Source organism: Penaeus chinensis, chromosome 13 (genome assembly GCF_019202785.1).
Source record: "Penaeus chinensis breed Huanghai No. 1 chromosome 13, ASM1920278v2, whole genome shotgun sequence".
Classification (NCBI taxonomy): Eukaryota; Metazoa; Arthropoda; class Malacostraca; order Decapoda; family Penaeidae; genus Penaeus; species Penaeus chinensis.
The window spans coordinates 6,488,322-6,505,655 of record NC_061831.1 but is presented as its reverse complement, the minus strand read 5'-3'; the positions used below and the strand labels follow the sequence as shown (position 1 = coordinate 6,505,655).

At 38.7% G+C, this 17,334-nt stretch overlaps 3 protein-coding genes and 1 pseudogene across 3 annotated transcripts; 2 read left to right on the top strand and 2 right to left on the bottom strand.

Moving 5' to 3' along the window:
• Positions 1 to 249: 249 nt before the first annotated feature.
• On the bottom strand, positions 250 to 3,932 carry LOC125031552 (glycine, alanine and asparagine-rich protein-like). The gene is made up of 3 exons (XM_047622435.1): positions 3,845 to 3,932; positions 1,088 to 1,122; positions 250 to 954 (listed from the first exon to the last, which is right to left on the bottom strand). Exons 1-3 carry the CDS (start codon positions 3,930 to 3,932, stop codon positions 250 to 252), a joined length of 828 nt encoding a protein of 275 aa, XP_047478391.1.
• Positions 3,933 to 9,611: 5,679 nt separating this feature from the next.
• On the top strand, positions 9,612 to 10,843 carry LOC125031380 (antifreeze protein Maxi-like). The gene is made up of 3 exons (XM_047622095.1): positions 9,612 to 9,670; positions 9,820 to 9,848; positions 9,964 to 10,843. Exons 1-3 carry the CDS (start codon positions 9,631 to 9,633, stop codon positions 10,681 to 10,683), a joined length of 789 nt encoding a protein of 262 aa, XP_047478051.1. The 5' UTR covers positions 9,612 to 9,630; the 3' UTR covers positions 10,684 to 10,843.
• Positions 10,844 to 13,245: 2,402 nt separating this feature from the next.
• Positions 13,246 to 14,478, top strand: LOC125031397 (POU domain, class 4, transcription factor 1-like). The gene is made up of 3 exons (XM_047622111.1): positions 13,246 to 13,463; positions 13,593 to 13,621; positions 13,792 to 14,478. The coding sequence occupies exons 1-3, from the start codon at positions 13,424 to 13,426 to the stop codon at positions 14,476 to 14,478; spliced, it is 756 nt and encodes a 251-aa protein (XP_047478067.1). The 5' UTR covers positions 13,246 to 13,423.
• Positions 14,479 to 16,249: 1,771 nt separating this feature from the next.
• LOC125031378 overlaps positions 16,250 to 17,334 on the bottom strand; it is a 1,253-nt pseudogene continuing 168 nt past the window's right edge.

Below are 17,334 nucleotides of genomic sequence, written 5' to 3'. Positions count from 1 at the left end.
GAACACACACACACACAGACACATATATATATTATATAATTTGCTTATTGTTTCATTTTTCTACTACTGCACTTATTTCAAAGGGTGACTGAGAGAGGAGACTTCAGGCTTATTTTATTAATGAAGCACTTTGAGTGATGTCTGCCGCTTGGCAGCCGGCGGGGGGAACGACCATAACCGATTCCCTCGAATGGCCAGTACAGATGTCCTAAATTTAGTCAGTTATTACTGTTTTTATTTTAAATTCTTTCAGTGGCCGTACCCGAAGCCGCCCCCGAATCCGCCGCTATACCCGCCTCCGCTGCCCTTGGCCTTGGCCAGCGCCTTGGCGGACGCCGCCTGCGCCTGCGCCGCGGCGCCCAGGGCGGATTGCAGGTCGTTCACGACCACGCTCTGCTGCAGGCCCAGAGCATGTGCGGCCTGCTGCGCCTGCCACGCCATGGCGGCCTGCGTGGCTCGCACGTCCCGGGCAGCCTGAAGTGCCTGGAAGGCCTGTGCCACCACGGCCTGCGCCTCGTGCCTGGCGGCGGCCAGGTCGCCGGCCACCGACAGGGCGAGTTTGTGCGCGTTCTCGGCCGCTTCCTCGGCGGAGGCGGCCTGCCCCGACAGGGAGGACTCGGCGTAGGCGGCGGCGTGGGCGCCCTGCCTGGCCTGCGTCAGCTGGGCGGCCTGCGACTGCTTCTGGGCGGCGGCGGCCTGGGCTGTCTGCGAGGCGGCGGCGGCGATGGCGGCGGCTTGGTTGGCTGCAGCGCCGGCAGCGCCTGCGGCAGCGCCCTTGAGGCCGGCGGCGGCGGCAGAGGCCTGCGCGGCAGCCTGGTTAGCGATGTCGGCGGCGCTGGGCCCGTGGCCACCGCCGCCCCCGCCGCTGACGACCAGGAAGCCGCCACCGCTACCACCGTGGCCGCCGCCGTATCCGCCGCCATAACCAGCGCCGCCAGTGAAGCCGCGCTTCTCCTGTAGAACATATTATATAAATATCTATTTCCATCGTTCTGTCATCAGTTAATAACAGTGACATCTGTCATCAAATATTTCATCTGCATATTCACCACTGGAACTAAAGGCAAAACAGAGGGCGAGATCTTACTCTGACGGCATCGGGGCGCGTACTGAGGGCGGCGCCTGCAATACAAGGTTTCAGTGTTATTTGTTTGTTTATATCATATGTAAAAAAAGAAAAAAAAAGAAAAGAAAAAGGGACTGAAATTGATTTTCATAAACCAGCTAAATGTAAATGATATACGAAACATTATTAACAACAAAAAAGAAACAATATATACATTAATAAACACATAAACATATATATATATATATATATATATATGTATGTGTGTGTGTGTGTGTATATATATGTATATATATATACATACACACACACACACATATATATATATATATATATATATATTTCTATGTTCATATTTCAATTATTCGTTGTAGATATGATCGGTCTTATCATATCATACCGAAGGCGAGGCCGAACACAAGAAGAGAGAATTGGCTGTGCATCTTGCTACTTCCACACGCCGAACACGACTGAATCAAACCACCGACGCTTCCTCTATATACTCTCTTTTTGAATGACGTCACATTCTCTCCGGGAATCCGTGTGACTAGCGGAGAAAAAGGAAGAAAGGAGGATGGAAGAGGCAAATGAGTGTCAATTTGGGCTTGGCGCGAAAGAGGAATTAAATGAACGAGTGATTATAAGTACGGAATTCCTGAAGTCAGATTTATAGCTGATTTTGGCATTACGAAAAACAAAATTAGGGAGATGAAATAATAGTTGCGATGACTGACATTTAAGGAGCATAATTTGAGAGTGTTAGTATTTAATTAACAAATTATAATTAAACATCAGACATTAGATCACTCTCTGGCGCAGCGTTGAAGTCTCCAGGTAGAAAGTTATGTAATTTTGTTTGCGTTTGAAGACTGATGTCTAGAATCATTGACTGAAGTAACAAGAATTCAAATAAAAAAGATAAAGGAGACTAAATAGATAAATGAATTAAATCATAATTAAAGGATTACATACTTCTTTTTCAAAATTGCGTAATCATGTCAGTTAGCAGTAACAATAATCAATAGCCCCCTTTCCGCCCTCCCTTTCCCCTCCCTTCCCCCTCTCTTCCCGCCTTCCCTCTTCCTTCCTTTCCCCCTCCCTTCCCGCCCTCTGTTTCCTCTCCCTTCCCATCCGTTTCTTCTTCCCACCCTCCCTTTCCGCCCTTCCTTTCTCCTCCTTTTCCCCTACTTTTCCCCTCCCTTCCCCCTCCATTTCCCCCTCGTTTACCGCCCTTCCTTAACCCTCCCTTTCCTCCCTTCCCCCTTCTTTGTTGCCTTCCTTTTCCTCTCCCTTAGCCCTTCCTTTCCCCTCCCTCTCCCCCTCCCTTCCCGTCCTCCCTTAACCCTCCCTCTCCCCTTCCCTTCCCTTCATCTCTTCCCCTACCTTTTCCCCTCCTTTCCCTTCCCTTCCTCCCCTCCCTTTCCCTTCCCTTCCCTTCTCCCTCAATTTTCACTTCCCTTTCCCCTCCCTTCCCCTATGTATCACTCCAGATTATCAAGTCCTCAATCGTTTCCTCAGCTCGTCTCATTTCCCTAAAATCAAATGTGACAAAAGATGCCCAATTTCTGGCTATTGAGGGCGTTGACACATTCATTTTCTTTTACGTTTCTTTTACACTGACACAAACTTTTTTTTCTACGCATTGTAGTCACTAAAGTCCTCCCGAGTTGACGCAATTAGAGAGCGATCGTCGGATATTGTTTTGCGCTCGTGGTCGCCGTTCTCTCTCGCTCTCTCTCTCTCTCTCCCTCTCTCTCTCTTTCTCTCTCTCTCTCTCTCTCTCTCTCTCTCTCTCTCTCTCTCTCTCTCTCTCTCTCTCTCTCTCTCTCTCTCTCTCTCTCTTTCTCTCTCTCTCTGTGTGTGTGAGTGTGATTGTCTTTTATCTTTTAATGTGTTTTTTTTTTTCGGTGTAAGACTATTGGGTTGGTGTTGCTGTGATGAAGCTGCGGGGAGGAGGGGAACGTTTCAGTTTTTTTGTTTTTTTTTTCGTTTGGCTGAATTTTCATTTCTTATTATTTAACTAGATTTTTTGTTTGTTTAACCCCCAAATAATAACTATTAAAATACTTTACTTCTCTTTCCTTATCAGTGACATCTATTAATTTTGAGAGACGTTATGCTTGTGTTTACAGAAGTATATGATATCAACATTTAAACTATATTCGAGAAATTTCATTATCGCACGCGATTCTTTACGAACTGAGTTTGTCTATACAAGAGAAGTTACATTAAATTATCGTTTGCAGCCTTTAATTTGACTCTCTCTCTCCCTATCTATCTATCTCACTCTCTCTCTCGATCTACCTCTCTATCTATCTCTGCTTATCATGTTATCTGTCTGTGAGCTAGTCTTTCTTGTTTTCTTTCTTTCTTTCTTTCTGACTGCTCATCTCTCTCTCTCTCTCTCTCTCTCTCTCTCTCTCTCTCTCTCTCTCTATCAATCTATCTATCTCTCTCTCTCTCTACACCCAATCATTTGCATTTCGGGCAATTAATAGATTTGTAAATAGATAGATAAACAAATCTTCATCCAAGTCACTCGAAACTGTGCTGGATCTATTCGAGGAAGGAAAAAGGCCTCAGAGACGACCGGGATAAACAAACGCCGACCAAATTTTTCTTTCATTCTTTCTTTCTCTCTCTTTTGTTCTTTCTTTTTTACTTTCATTCCTTCGTATCGAGATCCCCACCACAGCTGTCTTTGTTGCCATGGCCGTGTTTTCTCTCCTTCTTTGTTCTCTCTCTTCTTTTCCTTCTTTCTTCCTTCTTCGGTCGAACACAGCCTTTGGAAAGTGTCTATGTACGAGTCAATGAAGAGTTTGGTGATCTCGAACAGTGGGTTCTTGACACAGGCGTGACGCAGCATTTTCCTGGCCGTAGAATTTTTCTTTCTTTTTTTTTTTTTTTACCCCGTAACAACTATTTCGGGGTAAAATGAATACGGGAACTTTCGTTTTCTTTGATTTACGGTGTGAGTGTAGGGGCAGGGGAAGTTCAAAGGGATGTAACGGTTAAATCCCATTTTCTTTTTTCTTTTTTCTTCTTCTACTAATTCGATTTGTTGAGGACGGAAGTGGAAATTGGGATGGTGGGTTATGAGACAAGTAAATGGTTCGTTCTCGATGTAACTATGAATGGTGGAAAATGTAAACATTTTTTGGCAATCTCTGTCTCTATCTCTCTCTTACTCTCTTTCTCTCTCTCTCTCTCTCTCTCTCTCTCTCTCTCTCTCTCTCTCTCTCTCTCTCTCTCTCTCTCTCTCTCTCCCTCTCTCACTCTCTCTTTCACTTTCTCTCTGTCTGTCTGTCTCTTTCTCTCTGTGCTGTGTGGTGCAGCGGTAGCGATCTCATTTAGCAATCTTGCTGACCTGCGTTCAAATCTGTCGCTGCCACTGGATGGTAACCCTGGCCATTCCTTGTACACAGGGGATAGCAGCCTGTAGTATAACTACATTACAGTTAATGACCCACACTATGAAAATATATAAAGAAGTACTGCTCATTTTTATATTAGTTATTTTCATTTACTAAGTAAGTTAACAGATAAGATGAACACTTCAGTCATATATATCTAATGCTTGACTATGGTCCGTAGTCGACAGAAGTTCAGCTATATGCTTGAAGAGATGCTTGGGTTTCTCTCCCTGGTTGTTTGCAGGCCGTGGAAACTGTTCTGGTAATAAACTTCAAATCAAATCAGTCTCTCTCTCTCTCTCTCTCTCTCTCTCTCTCTCTCTCTCTCTCTCTCTCTCTCTCTCTCTCTCTCTCTCTCTCTCTCTCTCTCCAATAAACGTCAAAGTCAAAGTCTTTCTTCTCTATTCTCTCTATCGTTGGCTCGTTAGTTTTATCTTTATTTCTCACTATCTATATATCTACCTATTGGTAGAGAGATAGATAGATGGAGAGGGAGAGAGTCAGAGTGATAGATAGATAGACAGAGATAGAGATAACTTTATAGATATAAGTAAAAGTCATATGCCTAGAGCATACTTTTTGAACTTGTGAACCAGAGCAAGCACGAATTGCGTTTTTTCTTTCCATGTAAACATTTCACCTCTACGGAAAACACGCATGCCAGTATACCTGTGCTTATTTCAACGGTGTTCATCTCCCCCCCCCCCCAACCCCATCCCTGAAATCAGAAGAGATTACTGACGTGAAACACACATGTCTATTTGTATTCGTATCAGCAGTGCAACGTTCCAGAATGTTAAAAGAAAAGATAGAAAATGATTATCAATAACATCAGCATGTGGCTATGAATAGTAGCAGAAACAGGTAGAGAAACAAGAATGCGAATAGCGGTAAATTAATAGATCCGGCTTGGGCACTTGTAAACGTTATGCAAGATGTGGTAGAAATCTGATATTGATTTAAACAGTGGCATACTTTCCTACGTCATTATCACGATTCTTATTATTATCATTATTACTATTGTTATTAATATAATCATTATTATCATTATTACTATTATCATTATCATTATTAGTATTAGTATTACTATTATAATTTTTAGCATCATTATCATTATTATTACTATTATCGTTATCATTGCAATTATTATTATCATTATTATCATTATCATCACTGTTATTATTATTTATTATCATTATAAGCGTTATTATCATTATCATTATTAGTATTATCATCGTCATCATCATTATTACTATCATCATTAATATTGCTACTACCACCAGTATCGTTTTTTTTTTTTTTTCATTATTATTATTATTATTATTATTACTATTATCATTATCATTATTATCATTAGTATCATCAACATTATTATAATCCTTATTATTATTAATATTATTTTTATTGTTATTGCCATACTTATTATTATTACTTTTAATGTTATTATTGTTATTATTAACATTATTATTATTATCGTTATTATTATTATTATCATCATCATCATTATCATTACTATTAGTATTATTATTATCTTTATTATTATTATCATTATTATCATTATTATTATTATTATTATTATTATTATTATTATTATTATTATTATCATTATTATTATTATTATTATCATTATTATTATTATTATTATTATTATTATTATTATCATTATTATTGTTATTGTCATTGTTATTGTTATTACTTTTATTGTTATTAATGTTATTATTACCATTATTATTATTATTATTATTATTGTTATTATTATCATTATCATTATTATTATAACCCTTCTTCTTATTCCCATAATTATCATTGTTATTATCATTGTTATTATTATTATTTTTATTGTTATCATTGTTATTATTATTATCTTTATTATTATTATCATTATCATTATTGTTGTTATTGTTTTATTATTATTATTATCATGTATATGTATACATATATATTATATATATATATGTATATATATTTATACATATATAAATACACGCACACATATATATATACATATATATATAAATATATATATATGTATGCGTGTGTGTGTGTGTGTGTGTGTGTGTGTCTGTATGTATGTATATATACATATATATATATATATTTAGATAGATAGATAGATATAGGCATAAATATAGATATAGATACACACACACACACACACACATATATATATATATATATATGCGTCTGTGTGTGTGTGTGTGTGTGTGTGTGTGTGTGTAGATAGATAGATGCAGGTATAAATATAGATATAGTTACACACACACACGCATATATACACATATATATGTGTGTGTGTGTGTGTATTATATATAAATTACTATTATAATCTTTATCATCATTATCATTATTATTACTATTATCGTTATCATTGCAATTATTATTTTCATTATTATCATTACCATCACTGTTATTATTATTTATTATCATTATTAGCGTTGTTATAATTTCCATTACTAGTATTATCATCGTCATCATCATTATTACTTTCATCATTAATATTGCTACTACCACCACTATCGTTATTTTTATTATTATTATTATTATTATATTATCATTATTATTATTATTATTATCATTATTATCATTAGTATCATTATTAGTGTATTATCATTGTTATTATTATTTCTTTTAATGTTATTATTGTTATTATTATTATCTCTATTATTATTCTCATTATTATTATCATTATTATTATTACTATTATTATCATTATCATTATCATTATCATTATCATTACCATTTTTATTATCATTATTATTATTATTATCATTATTATTGTTATTATCATTGTTATTATTATTACTTTTATTGTTATTACTGTTATTATTAACATTATTATTATAATTATTATTATTGTTATTATTATTATTATCATTATTATTATTATTATTATTATTGTCGTTATTATTGTTATTATTATCATTATCATTATTATTACCCTTCTTATGATTATTATAATTATTTTTGTTATTATCATTGTTATTATTATTACTTTTATTGCTATCATTGTTATTATTAGTATCATTGTTGTCGTTGTTGTTGTTGTTATTATTGTTTTATTATTATTATTATCATGTATATACATATAAATATATATAATATATATATATGTATATATATTTATACATATATAGATACACACACATAAACACACACACACACACACACACACACATATATATATATATATATATATATATATATATATATATATATATGTCCGAGGTTTCCTCTCATTTGAATCATAGTATCTCACAAGTAAATACTTTCCAGATATCATGAGCTAACCTCTTGTTCTTTTTATTTATATCCTCTGGGGAATAGATTGCTTCAAGGGAAAAATTGACAATTAAATATTTTCTTCAATATATATATCTTCATATATATTCACAACACAAGTCGTATTTACACATCAAAAATAATTTTGTAAGCACTATTCCAGCCTGGGTCAAGTGGTCCGGGGTCATACGGCCCAGGATTCTGCGGACCGGGATATTACAGCCAGATATTACAGTATGTACTCAAAAGTATGCAGCCACGGTATGCTATGCAGCCAGAGTACACAGGCACGGCTTGCAGGAATTTGAAAGCGAAAACTATTTGAAATAAGTTACTTGTATTATCACTAAATCAGTTCAGTTTCATTTGTTACGTCATTTGATTTCCACTTACCATTTTCGCAATTAAAAAGATATATAAATATAGAGGTATACTTACAATGTATATCGGTGTGGAGTTCGGAACCAAGTGGCTGACCATATAACGTCAGGTTCGAAGCAAGATGAATGGGTCGTCTGGGTAAACCAAATGGTTCGCTGCCGCATACAAGCACGCACGCATTCTCACACTTCGCACACAAGACAAAAATAAGGGAAACCATCACCAAACCCTGTACAATATATATATATATATATATATATATATATATATATATATATATATATATATATACATATATATATGCGTGTGTGTATGTATGTATGTATGTGTATATATATACATATATATACATATATATATTTAGATAGATAGATAGATATATGTATAAATATAGATATAGACACACACACACATATACATATATATATATATATATATATATATATATATATATATATATGCGTGTGAGTGTGTGTGTCTAGATAGATAGATACAGGTATAAATATAGATATAGTTCATGCACACACGCATATATTTATATATATATATATATATATATGAACCGCATTCATGTTGACAAATGTAATAAAGGTATGAATGAGAATGAATATCTTCACAATACAAGAGATGTATTTGACCGGTTTCGACTTTGTCTTCGTCAGAAATACATGTATTTCTGACGAAGATAGAATCGAAACCGGTCAAATGCATCTCTTGTATTGTGAAGATATTCATTCTCATTCATACCTTTTCTACATATATATATATATATATATATATGTGTGTGTGTGTGTGTGTGCGTGTGCGTGTGTGTGTGTGTGTGTCCATAAATAGATAAATAAATGAATAAATAAATATGTATATAGATATACTTGCATATGTATATATGTATGTAGGTATATTATATATATATATATATATATATATACATACACGTATATATAAATTTATATGTATGCATATATAAATATATATATACATATATATATGCATATGTGTATGTATATGTACACACACACACACACATACACACACACACACACACACACACACACACACACACACACATATATATATATATATATATGTATATATATATATATATATATATATATATATATATATATATATATATGTATATGTACATATATGTATATATGTAAATATATATATATATGCATATGTACATATATGTATATATATGAATATATATACATATATATATATATATATATATATATACAGACTTCCTTGGGAAGGAGAAAAAGTCAAGACTTTAGGATTCAGTCTAACTCTCCTCTGCCGTCAGCCGACCGTCTCTTCCGGCCTCGCGCGTAAAAGCACAAGAAAGCCTTTCAGACCAAACAATACAAGATGAGAAAAATACGCATTGGCAACCTCTACTACCTCGATGTCACCTGGAGTATAAATAGGCGAGTTTTAACTTGCAATAGCATCATTCCTGCTCCACCAGCAACCACAACAACCACCATGATGTCTAAGAAGTTCCTGATCGTGGCTTTCTGCCTTGGTAAGATTGCTTCCTCGGGCATTGGGCAAATACAAGCTTAATCTGTTAATTGATATATATATATATATATGCCTTTTAATCTTAGGCGTATAAATTATCTAGATTAACAACACCAACATCAAAAGTTTATATTCCTATCTCCTTTCCAGGTGTTGCCGTAGCTGAGGAGACCAACAGGGTGAGACAAATACACAATTAGATTTTTTCTTGTCTTTCTTGGTTCATAGTGAAAAATACCATTGCCATTGACCTCATCCATCCCGCCAACGGGCTAACCCTTTCCTCTGACGCAGGAGAAGCGCGGCTTCGTCGGGGGCCACGGCGGCGGGTCCGGCTATGGCGGCGGCGTCCACGGCAATGGCGGCAGCTTCCTGGTGGTTGGCGGAGCTTCCGGGGGCGGCCATGGCCCCAGCGGCGCCGACATCGCTAACCAGGCTGCCGCTCAGGCCACCGCTGCCGCCGCAAGCCAAGGAGGTGCAGCCCACGCCGCCGCCGCAGGAGCCGCAGCCGCTGCTGCTGCTGCCTCCTCCGCTGCCTCGCACACTGCACAGGCCGCCGCCGCCAACAAGCAGGCTCAGGCAGCGCAGATCACCCAGGGCGTCATCGGGGCCTCGGCCGCGGCTTACCAGGAGGCCGCCCTCGCCGGTGAGGCCAACGTAGCCGAGCAGGCCGCCAAGGTGGCCGCCTCCATGGCCCAAGGCCTCCTCGGCAACCTGGGCCTTGTGTCGGCCGAGACCAACGGGCTGGCCGGCCAGGCCGCCAACAGCCTGGGGGCGCAACAGAACGTCCTGCAGACCCAGAGCGCCATGGTGTGGCAGGTGCAGCAGGCCGCCAACGGACTGCAGGCGCAGCAGAACGTGGTTGCCAATGACGTCTACTCCGCCGCCGGCGCCGCCTCGCAGGCCCAGAACGCCGCCGCCAAGGCCCTGGCCAAGGCGAAGGGCGCCAACGCAGGAGGCTTCGGAGGCTACGGCGCTGCGGTGGGCTTCGGCCACGCCGGAGGATACCACTGAGGCGCGGGAGAGCGGCGTCCTCGCTCGACCTGAGGACAGGATGCAGCGCAGCAGAGCCAGCGGACGCCCTTTGGGCACAGCCTGTCTCTGGCCGTCACCATGCTGCCTGCACTGTACATATCAAATTTGTAGGAACGACGACTTGGTTGATGAATAAAATTTATGCGTTGAAATAATTTTCTGTTTTATTGCACTCTTTACTTATTGGTAAAGTGAATATTCACCCTCAGAGCCTCAGAGCTACATAACTTACCAGTGCAATCTTCCACTGTTTATTCTCTTCCTCAGTCTGTTCTTTTATCTATCATCATACGAATTAATTTCCCAATGAACGACAACCCCTAAACTTTAGCTGTGTCATTACATTAAAACAACTATTTTTACTCTACTTTTGACAGACGTCGAGGCACTGTTATATCATCTAATCAAAGTTATGGTATTGATTAGTTTGCATATTTTTCCTTGGTTTTTGAGTATGGAAATTAAATAATAAATATATGAAAATGTACCACTTATTTCCACTAATATTTATCTGGATATTTTGTTGTGAGTGTATACGAACTAATACACATAACAGTTCGTACGCTGAGACAAACCCACAAACAAACAAACAAACAAACATACACCCACACAAACACACACACACACAAACACACACACACACCAACACACATACAAACAAACAAACACACACACACACACCAACACACACACACACACACACACACACACATGTAAACATACACACATACCTGCACATATATACATGTCCACAGGCTCGAACGTTCTGTTAAATAAAAGTTGAATTACTGTATAAATTATCATATTGCATGTATTATTATATTATCATGTTGCAACAAAGTAACTGTGATGATTATCTTTTATATCAATTATCATCTATTTTTATCTATTATTCATTGTAACTATAATGATACACATAATTTCAAAATCACATATATATATTTTTTTATCCTTATAGTGTTAAGAATAACTGTAACAACAATTATTAATAATGATAATGATAAGAAAACAGAACGATTAATACTATTTATTATAATGATAAATGTAACAGTGGTAATGATAATGATGATAATGACAGTAATTATTACATCACTACTGCTAGTGTTAACACCGCTATTTACAACGATAGATATAATAATGGATATAATGATGATGATGGTGATGATGATGATGGCGCTGGTGATGATGATGATGATGGTGATGATAATGATGGTGATGATTATGTTAATGGTGATGATGGGGATTAGTATGAGGATGGTGATGATGGTAATTATGTTGATGATGATGATTGTGATGATGATGATGGTGATGATGGCGATGATGATGATGATGGCGATGATGGTAATAAAGATGGCGGTTGTGATGGTGATGATGATAATCATATTAACTAAAAGAACAAAGACAAGCACCATCAAGATCACTATCACTTTCCGTCACCATAATTCTGTACTTTTGATAATAACAAGGATGAAGATAAGGGATAGACATTATAAAGATAATAATACCGATAATGATAATGATATAATAATAATAACATGATAATTATAACATGATAATAATGATAAAGACAATAATGATAATAGTAATAACAATGGTAATAGTTATAACTATAATGATGATGATATCAATAATAATGATAATAGAAATAACAGTGGTAATAGTTATAATTATAATGATGATGATATCAATAATAATGATAATAACAATAATGATAATGATTATAACAACAATAATGATAATAATAGCAATAGTAATAGTAATAATAATAAGAAAAATAACAAGAATAAGAATAAAAGTTATAATAATAATAATAATATTAACAATAACAATAATAATAATGATGATAGTAATAATAATAAGAAAAAGAAGAAACATACACTACACTACATCTATATCATCATCATTATTGTTGATGATAACAATAATAATAATAATAATAATAATAATAATAATAATAATAATAATAATAATAATGATAATAATGATGATAATAATAATAATAACAATAATAATGATAAGAAGAAGAAGAAGAATGATAATGATAATAATAATAATTATAATGATAATGATAACAAAAATAATGATAATAGTAATAGTAACAATAAAGATGATGATAGTAAGAATAAGAATAAGAATGATGGCATTAATAACAACAATAGAAATTATAATATAGATGATCATTTTCATCATTATCATCATTATCATTATCATTATCATTATTACTATTATTAGTATTGTTATTATTATTATTATTATTATTATTATTATTACTATTATTATTATTACTATTATTATTACCATTACTATTATTATTATTACCATTAATATAATTTTCATCATTATCATTATTATCATTATTATTATTATTATTATCCTTATCATTATTATTATTATTATTATCCTTATCACTATCATTATTATTAGTATCATTATTGTTGTTGTTATTACCATTATTGTTATTAATATTATTAACATTATCATCATCATTATTGTTGTTATCACTATTATTATTATTCAATCTGTTTCTTAATTTGATGTCACCATTTAATAAAAGTCCTCTTGCATCGAAATTGTGCCCAAAAAGGGGCGTGGTAGGGGGAGCTGCGGGGGCTGTGAAGGGTGAAGGGAGACAATAGACCGGGCGTATATAAAGGCGCGAAGGGGCCTCGTTGATCCACAAGTGTCTTCTCCTTCCACGAAACCACTTCATCGTCTCAAGATGATGTTCAAGACTCTGCTCTGCGCTGCCCTGGTCGCTGGTGAGGAGGAGGGATAATGTTTTGAATGATTTATGTAAAGCTGTCGATTTTCATTATTGTGTGCGAGTATGAAATTGTGTTCAATGCTAAGACGTTTAATATTTTTTTTTTTTTTTGCATCCCTTACAGGTGTGCTCAGCGAAGATGCCATGAATAGGGTGAGTCGCGCGTTTATTATTGTGTAGTATGTAAACGGGTGAAAAGTATGACGTATTCAATTCTCCGTTTAAAGAGAATTTTGAATGAATGAGTTAATAGTTCCAGAATGATACTTCTATGTTGTGATATTCACTCTGACAATGCAAGTGAATGGCTGACATTCTTGCAGGATAAGCGCGGCTTCGTCGGCGGATCCGCAGGCGGCCACGCCGGATACGGCGGAGGCTTCGGCGGGCACGCGGGCGGCGGCGGCGGCAGCTACATCGTGGTGGGCGCAGGCGGCGGCGGCGGCCACGGACCTTCCGGCGCCGACATCGCCAACCAGGCCGCCGCGCAGGCCACCGCCGCAGCCGCTGGCTTGGGAGGCGCTGCTCACGCCGCCGCCGCAGGAGCCGCCTCCAACGCAGCCGCCGCCGCCTTCGCCGCATCTCAGACGGCACAGGCAGCCGCAGCCAGCAAGCAGGCGCAGGCCGCATCCGTGACGCAGGCGGCGCAGGGCGCGCAGGCCGCTGCCTTCGCCGAGGGCTCCCTGGCCTCCAAGGCCAACATCGCCTACCAGGCAGCCAAGCTGACGGCGTCCATGGCCCAGGGCCTCGCCGCCAACGTGGCCACCATCCTGTCGGAGGCCAAGGCCCTGGCCAGCCAGGCCACCACCAGCCACGCCGAGCAGCAGGCCTTCCTCAACGGCCAGAGGACCATGGCGTGGCAGGCGCAGCAGGCCGCCAACTCACTCAACCAGCAGCAGTACACGGCGCTCAGCGACCTGGAGGACGCCGCCGGCGCCGCCGCGCAGGCCAGGGCGGCGGCCACCAAGGCCCTCTCCAAGGCCAAGGGCGCCTCCGGCTACGGCCACTAGACATCTGGGTGATGAACGTATTGGTGGTTTCTAAGCGAGAAGATCCTTTCTCATCTGACCTGTTCTTCCATTTTCTTTCTATAATAAATATTCCATTCCATTATTCACGATTTTAAATTCAAATTCCCTTAAACCCAAGCGCTCATCCCTTCGACAGTGCCGGACCTTGTAACAAAAGGCCTACGAGCATGTCACTTAGGCATCTTGAGTTAGTTGTGTTGAAGCGAATTAGGAACAGATTCTGCTAGCAACAGCTGGGCTTTTTTTTCTGTTATCCTAACTTTACTAGCAAGTAAAAGGTCAACATCACCGTTATGAGTTCATTGCCTTACTAGGAAAGATGCTATTGGCGACTTCTTAAAATGACAATTAATTTTCTGAGAATTGAAGATAAATCCGTTTTTGAAGATACGTTCCGACCTAGAAATTTGCCACGTAGGGTTTCAGTACACAATCATGACAATTTACGTGCGATAAATTATGACTAATATATACAGACAACATAAAGGCCATAACTATATGCATTGAATGATGTCTTTCGATTTTTTAAATTCATTAGATTTCCTTGTTTGACAAACCTATTAGACTTCCACATTCACTGGACTAAATAGATTTCTTAATCTCATAGACCTGATACGTATAACTCTATACTACAAGCGATATATAATAATCTATTATGATTTCAAACAATTCCATACTTTTGAAAGGAAACGTAAACTCACTTGCTCATGATCTTGATTTACCTATTAGACTTTCACATTTACTGGACTAAATAGATTTCTTAAAATCATAGACCTGATACTTATAACTCTATACTACAAGCGATATATAATAATCTATTATGATTTCAAACAATTCCATACTTTTGAAAGGAAACGTAAACTCACTGGCTCATGATCTTGATTTACCTATTAGACTTCCATATTTACTGGACTAAATAGGTTTCTTAATCTTATAGACCTGATATTTATAACTCTATACTACAAGCGATATCTAATAATCTATTATGTTTTCAAACAATTCCATACTTTTGAAAGAAAACGTAAACTCACTTGCTCATGATCTTGATTTACCTATTAGACTTCTACATTTACTGGACTAAGTAGATTTCTTAATCTCACAGACCTGATTCTATAACTCTACTACAAGCGATATCTAATAATCTATTATGTTTTCAAACAATTCCATACTTTTGAAAGGAAACGTAAACTCAATTGTCCATGATCTTGATTTATCTTTTTTTTCAGAGTATGTAAATAAAGAAAATATATAAATCGTATCCCTTTATACAACATATGTTCTAGCCTCAATATTATTTGTAATTAGAAAATAATCATAATCATAAAAACATATTCGACTTCTTTCTTAGAATATGAATAACTACTTTTTTCCAGTGGCTAAGCATATTAAGTTGCATGAGTTGAATTAATGCAGATTATATAGAAACTTTATATTTTTTTCTTCTCTCTCTCTCTCTCTCAATCAATCAATCTATCTATCTGTCTGTCTATTTATCAGTCTATTTATTGATCTAGCTATTTAGTTAGAGATTTATCTATCTATTTATCTATCAATTTCTCTACCTGCATATCTATTTATCTGTCTATACATGGGAACAAGAAATGAAATTATTATGCTTCCTGTTCCCTTTTTGCTACGTATTTCTTTGCCTTATGGCGTGTTGACATCACTGGTCATGGGAATCCCTAGTTGGAGCCTATACGAGCGAACGAGAGACTGCGATGAGTAAATGGATTAAAAAACTCAAACGTGTGTTTTAGAAACTCGATTTAGTCAAACGGATTAAACATTACACAGCGTCAGAGGTCGGGCTCTGAGATCCCCCCTTGGCGAGGAGCCCAAGTGAGGCCCCTCAGTGGCCGTAGCCGGAGGCGCCCTTGGCCTTGGAGAGGGCCTTGGTGGCCGCCGCCCTGGCCTGCGCGGCGGCGCCGGCGGCGTCCTCCAGGTCGCTGAGCGCCGTGTACTGCTGCTGGTTGAGCGAGTTGGCGGCCTGCTGCGCCTGCCACGCCATGGTCCTCTGGCCGTTGAGGAAGGCCTGCTGCTCGGCGTGGCTGGTGGTGGCCTGGCTGGCCAGGGCCTTGGCCTCCGACAGGATGGTGGCCACGTTGGCGGCGAGGCCCTGGGCCATGGACGCCGTCAGCTTGGCTGCCTGGTAGGCGATGTTGGCCTTGGAGGCCAGGGAGCCCTCGGCGAAGGCAGCGGCCTGTGCGCCCTGCGCCGCCTGCGTCACGGATGCGGCCTGCGCCTGCTTGCTGGCTGCAGCTGCCTGTGCCGTCTGAGATGCGGCGAAGGCGGCGGCGGCTGCGTTGGAGGCGGCTCCTGCGGCGGCGGCGTGAGCAGCGCCTCCCAAGCCTGCGGCTGCGGCGGTGGCCTGCGCGGCGGCCTGGTTGGCGATGTCGGCGCCGGAAGGTCCGTGGCCGCCGCCGCCGCCTTGCGCCCACCACGATGTAGCTGCCGCCGCCGCCGCCCGCGTGCCCGCCGAAGCCTCCGCCGTATCCGGCGTGGCCGCCTGCGGATCCGCCGACGAAGCCACGCTTATCCTAATTAAATAAATGAAGTATTATATGAATTATATAAAGCGAGATTTTGTATCTATTTAGATATTCATATATAATTTCCATTTCCTTTGTCTCTTTTGTCGTTGAAAAAAAGCTCGAAGACTTACCCTCGCCTCTCCCTTTTCCTCGGCAAGCACAGCACCTACAGGGACAAACAAGACCATGAACTGAATCCTACTATACTGTACAGTATGTTCAGAAGTAATTTCGCTTGGGAGGAATAAACTTTTCTCTCTCTTATTTCAAAAGAAGGTATTTCAAAGATATAAACATCTTT

Bases quoted from the DNA above. Each gene is read 5' to 3' on its own strand.
- LOC125031552 (XM_047622435.1), bottom strand. From the start codon at position 3,932: ATGCTGCGTCACGCCTGTGTCAAGAACCCACTGTTCGAGATCACCAAA. The intron at 1,123-3,844 runs GTTCGACCGAAG...CTTGTATTGCAG, and splicing joins AGACACTTTCCAAAGGCTGT to GCGCCGCCCTCAGTACGCGC. The intron at 955-1,087 runs GTAAGATCTCGC...TATGTTCTACAG, and splicing joins CGCGCCCCGATGCCGTCAGA to GAGAAGCGCGGCTTCACTGG.
- LOC125031380 (XM_047622095.1), top strand. From the start codon at position 9,631: ATGATGTCTAAGAAGTTCCTGATCGTGGCTTTCTGCCTTG. The intron at 9,671-9,819 runs GTAAGATTGCTT...TCTCCTTTCCAG, and splicing joins GATCGTGGCTTTCTGCCTTG to GTGTTGCCGTAGCTGAGGAG. The intron at 9,849-9,963 runs GTGAGACAAATA...CCTCTGACGCAG, and splicing joins TAGCTGAGGAGACCAACAGG to GAGAAGCGCGGCTTCGTCGG.
- LOC125031397 (XM_047622111.1), top strand. From the start codon at position 13,424: ATGATGTTCAAGACTCTGCTCTGCGCTGCCCTGGTCGCTG. The intron at 13,464-13,592 runs GTGAGGAGGAGG...CATCCCTTACAG, and splicing joins CTGCGCTGCCCTGGTCGCTG to GTGTGCTCAGCGAAGATGCC. The intron at 13,622-13,791 runs GTGAGTCGCGCG...ACATTCTTGCAG, and splicing joins GCGAAGATGCCATGAATAGG to GATAAGCGCGGCTTCGTCGG.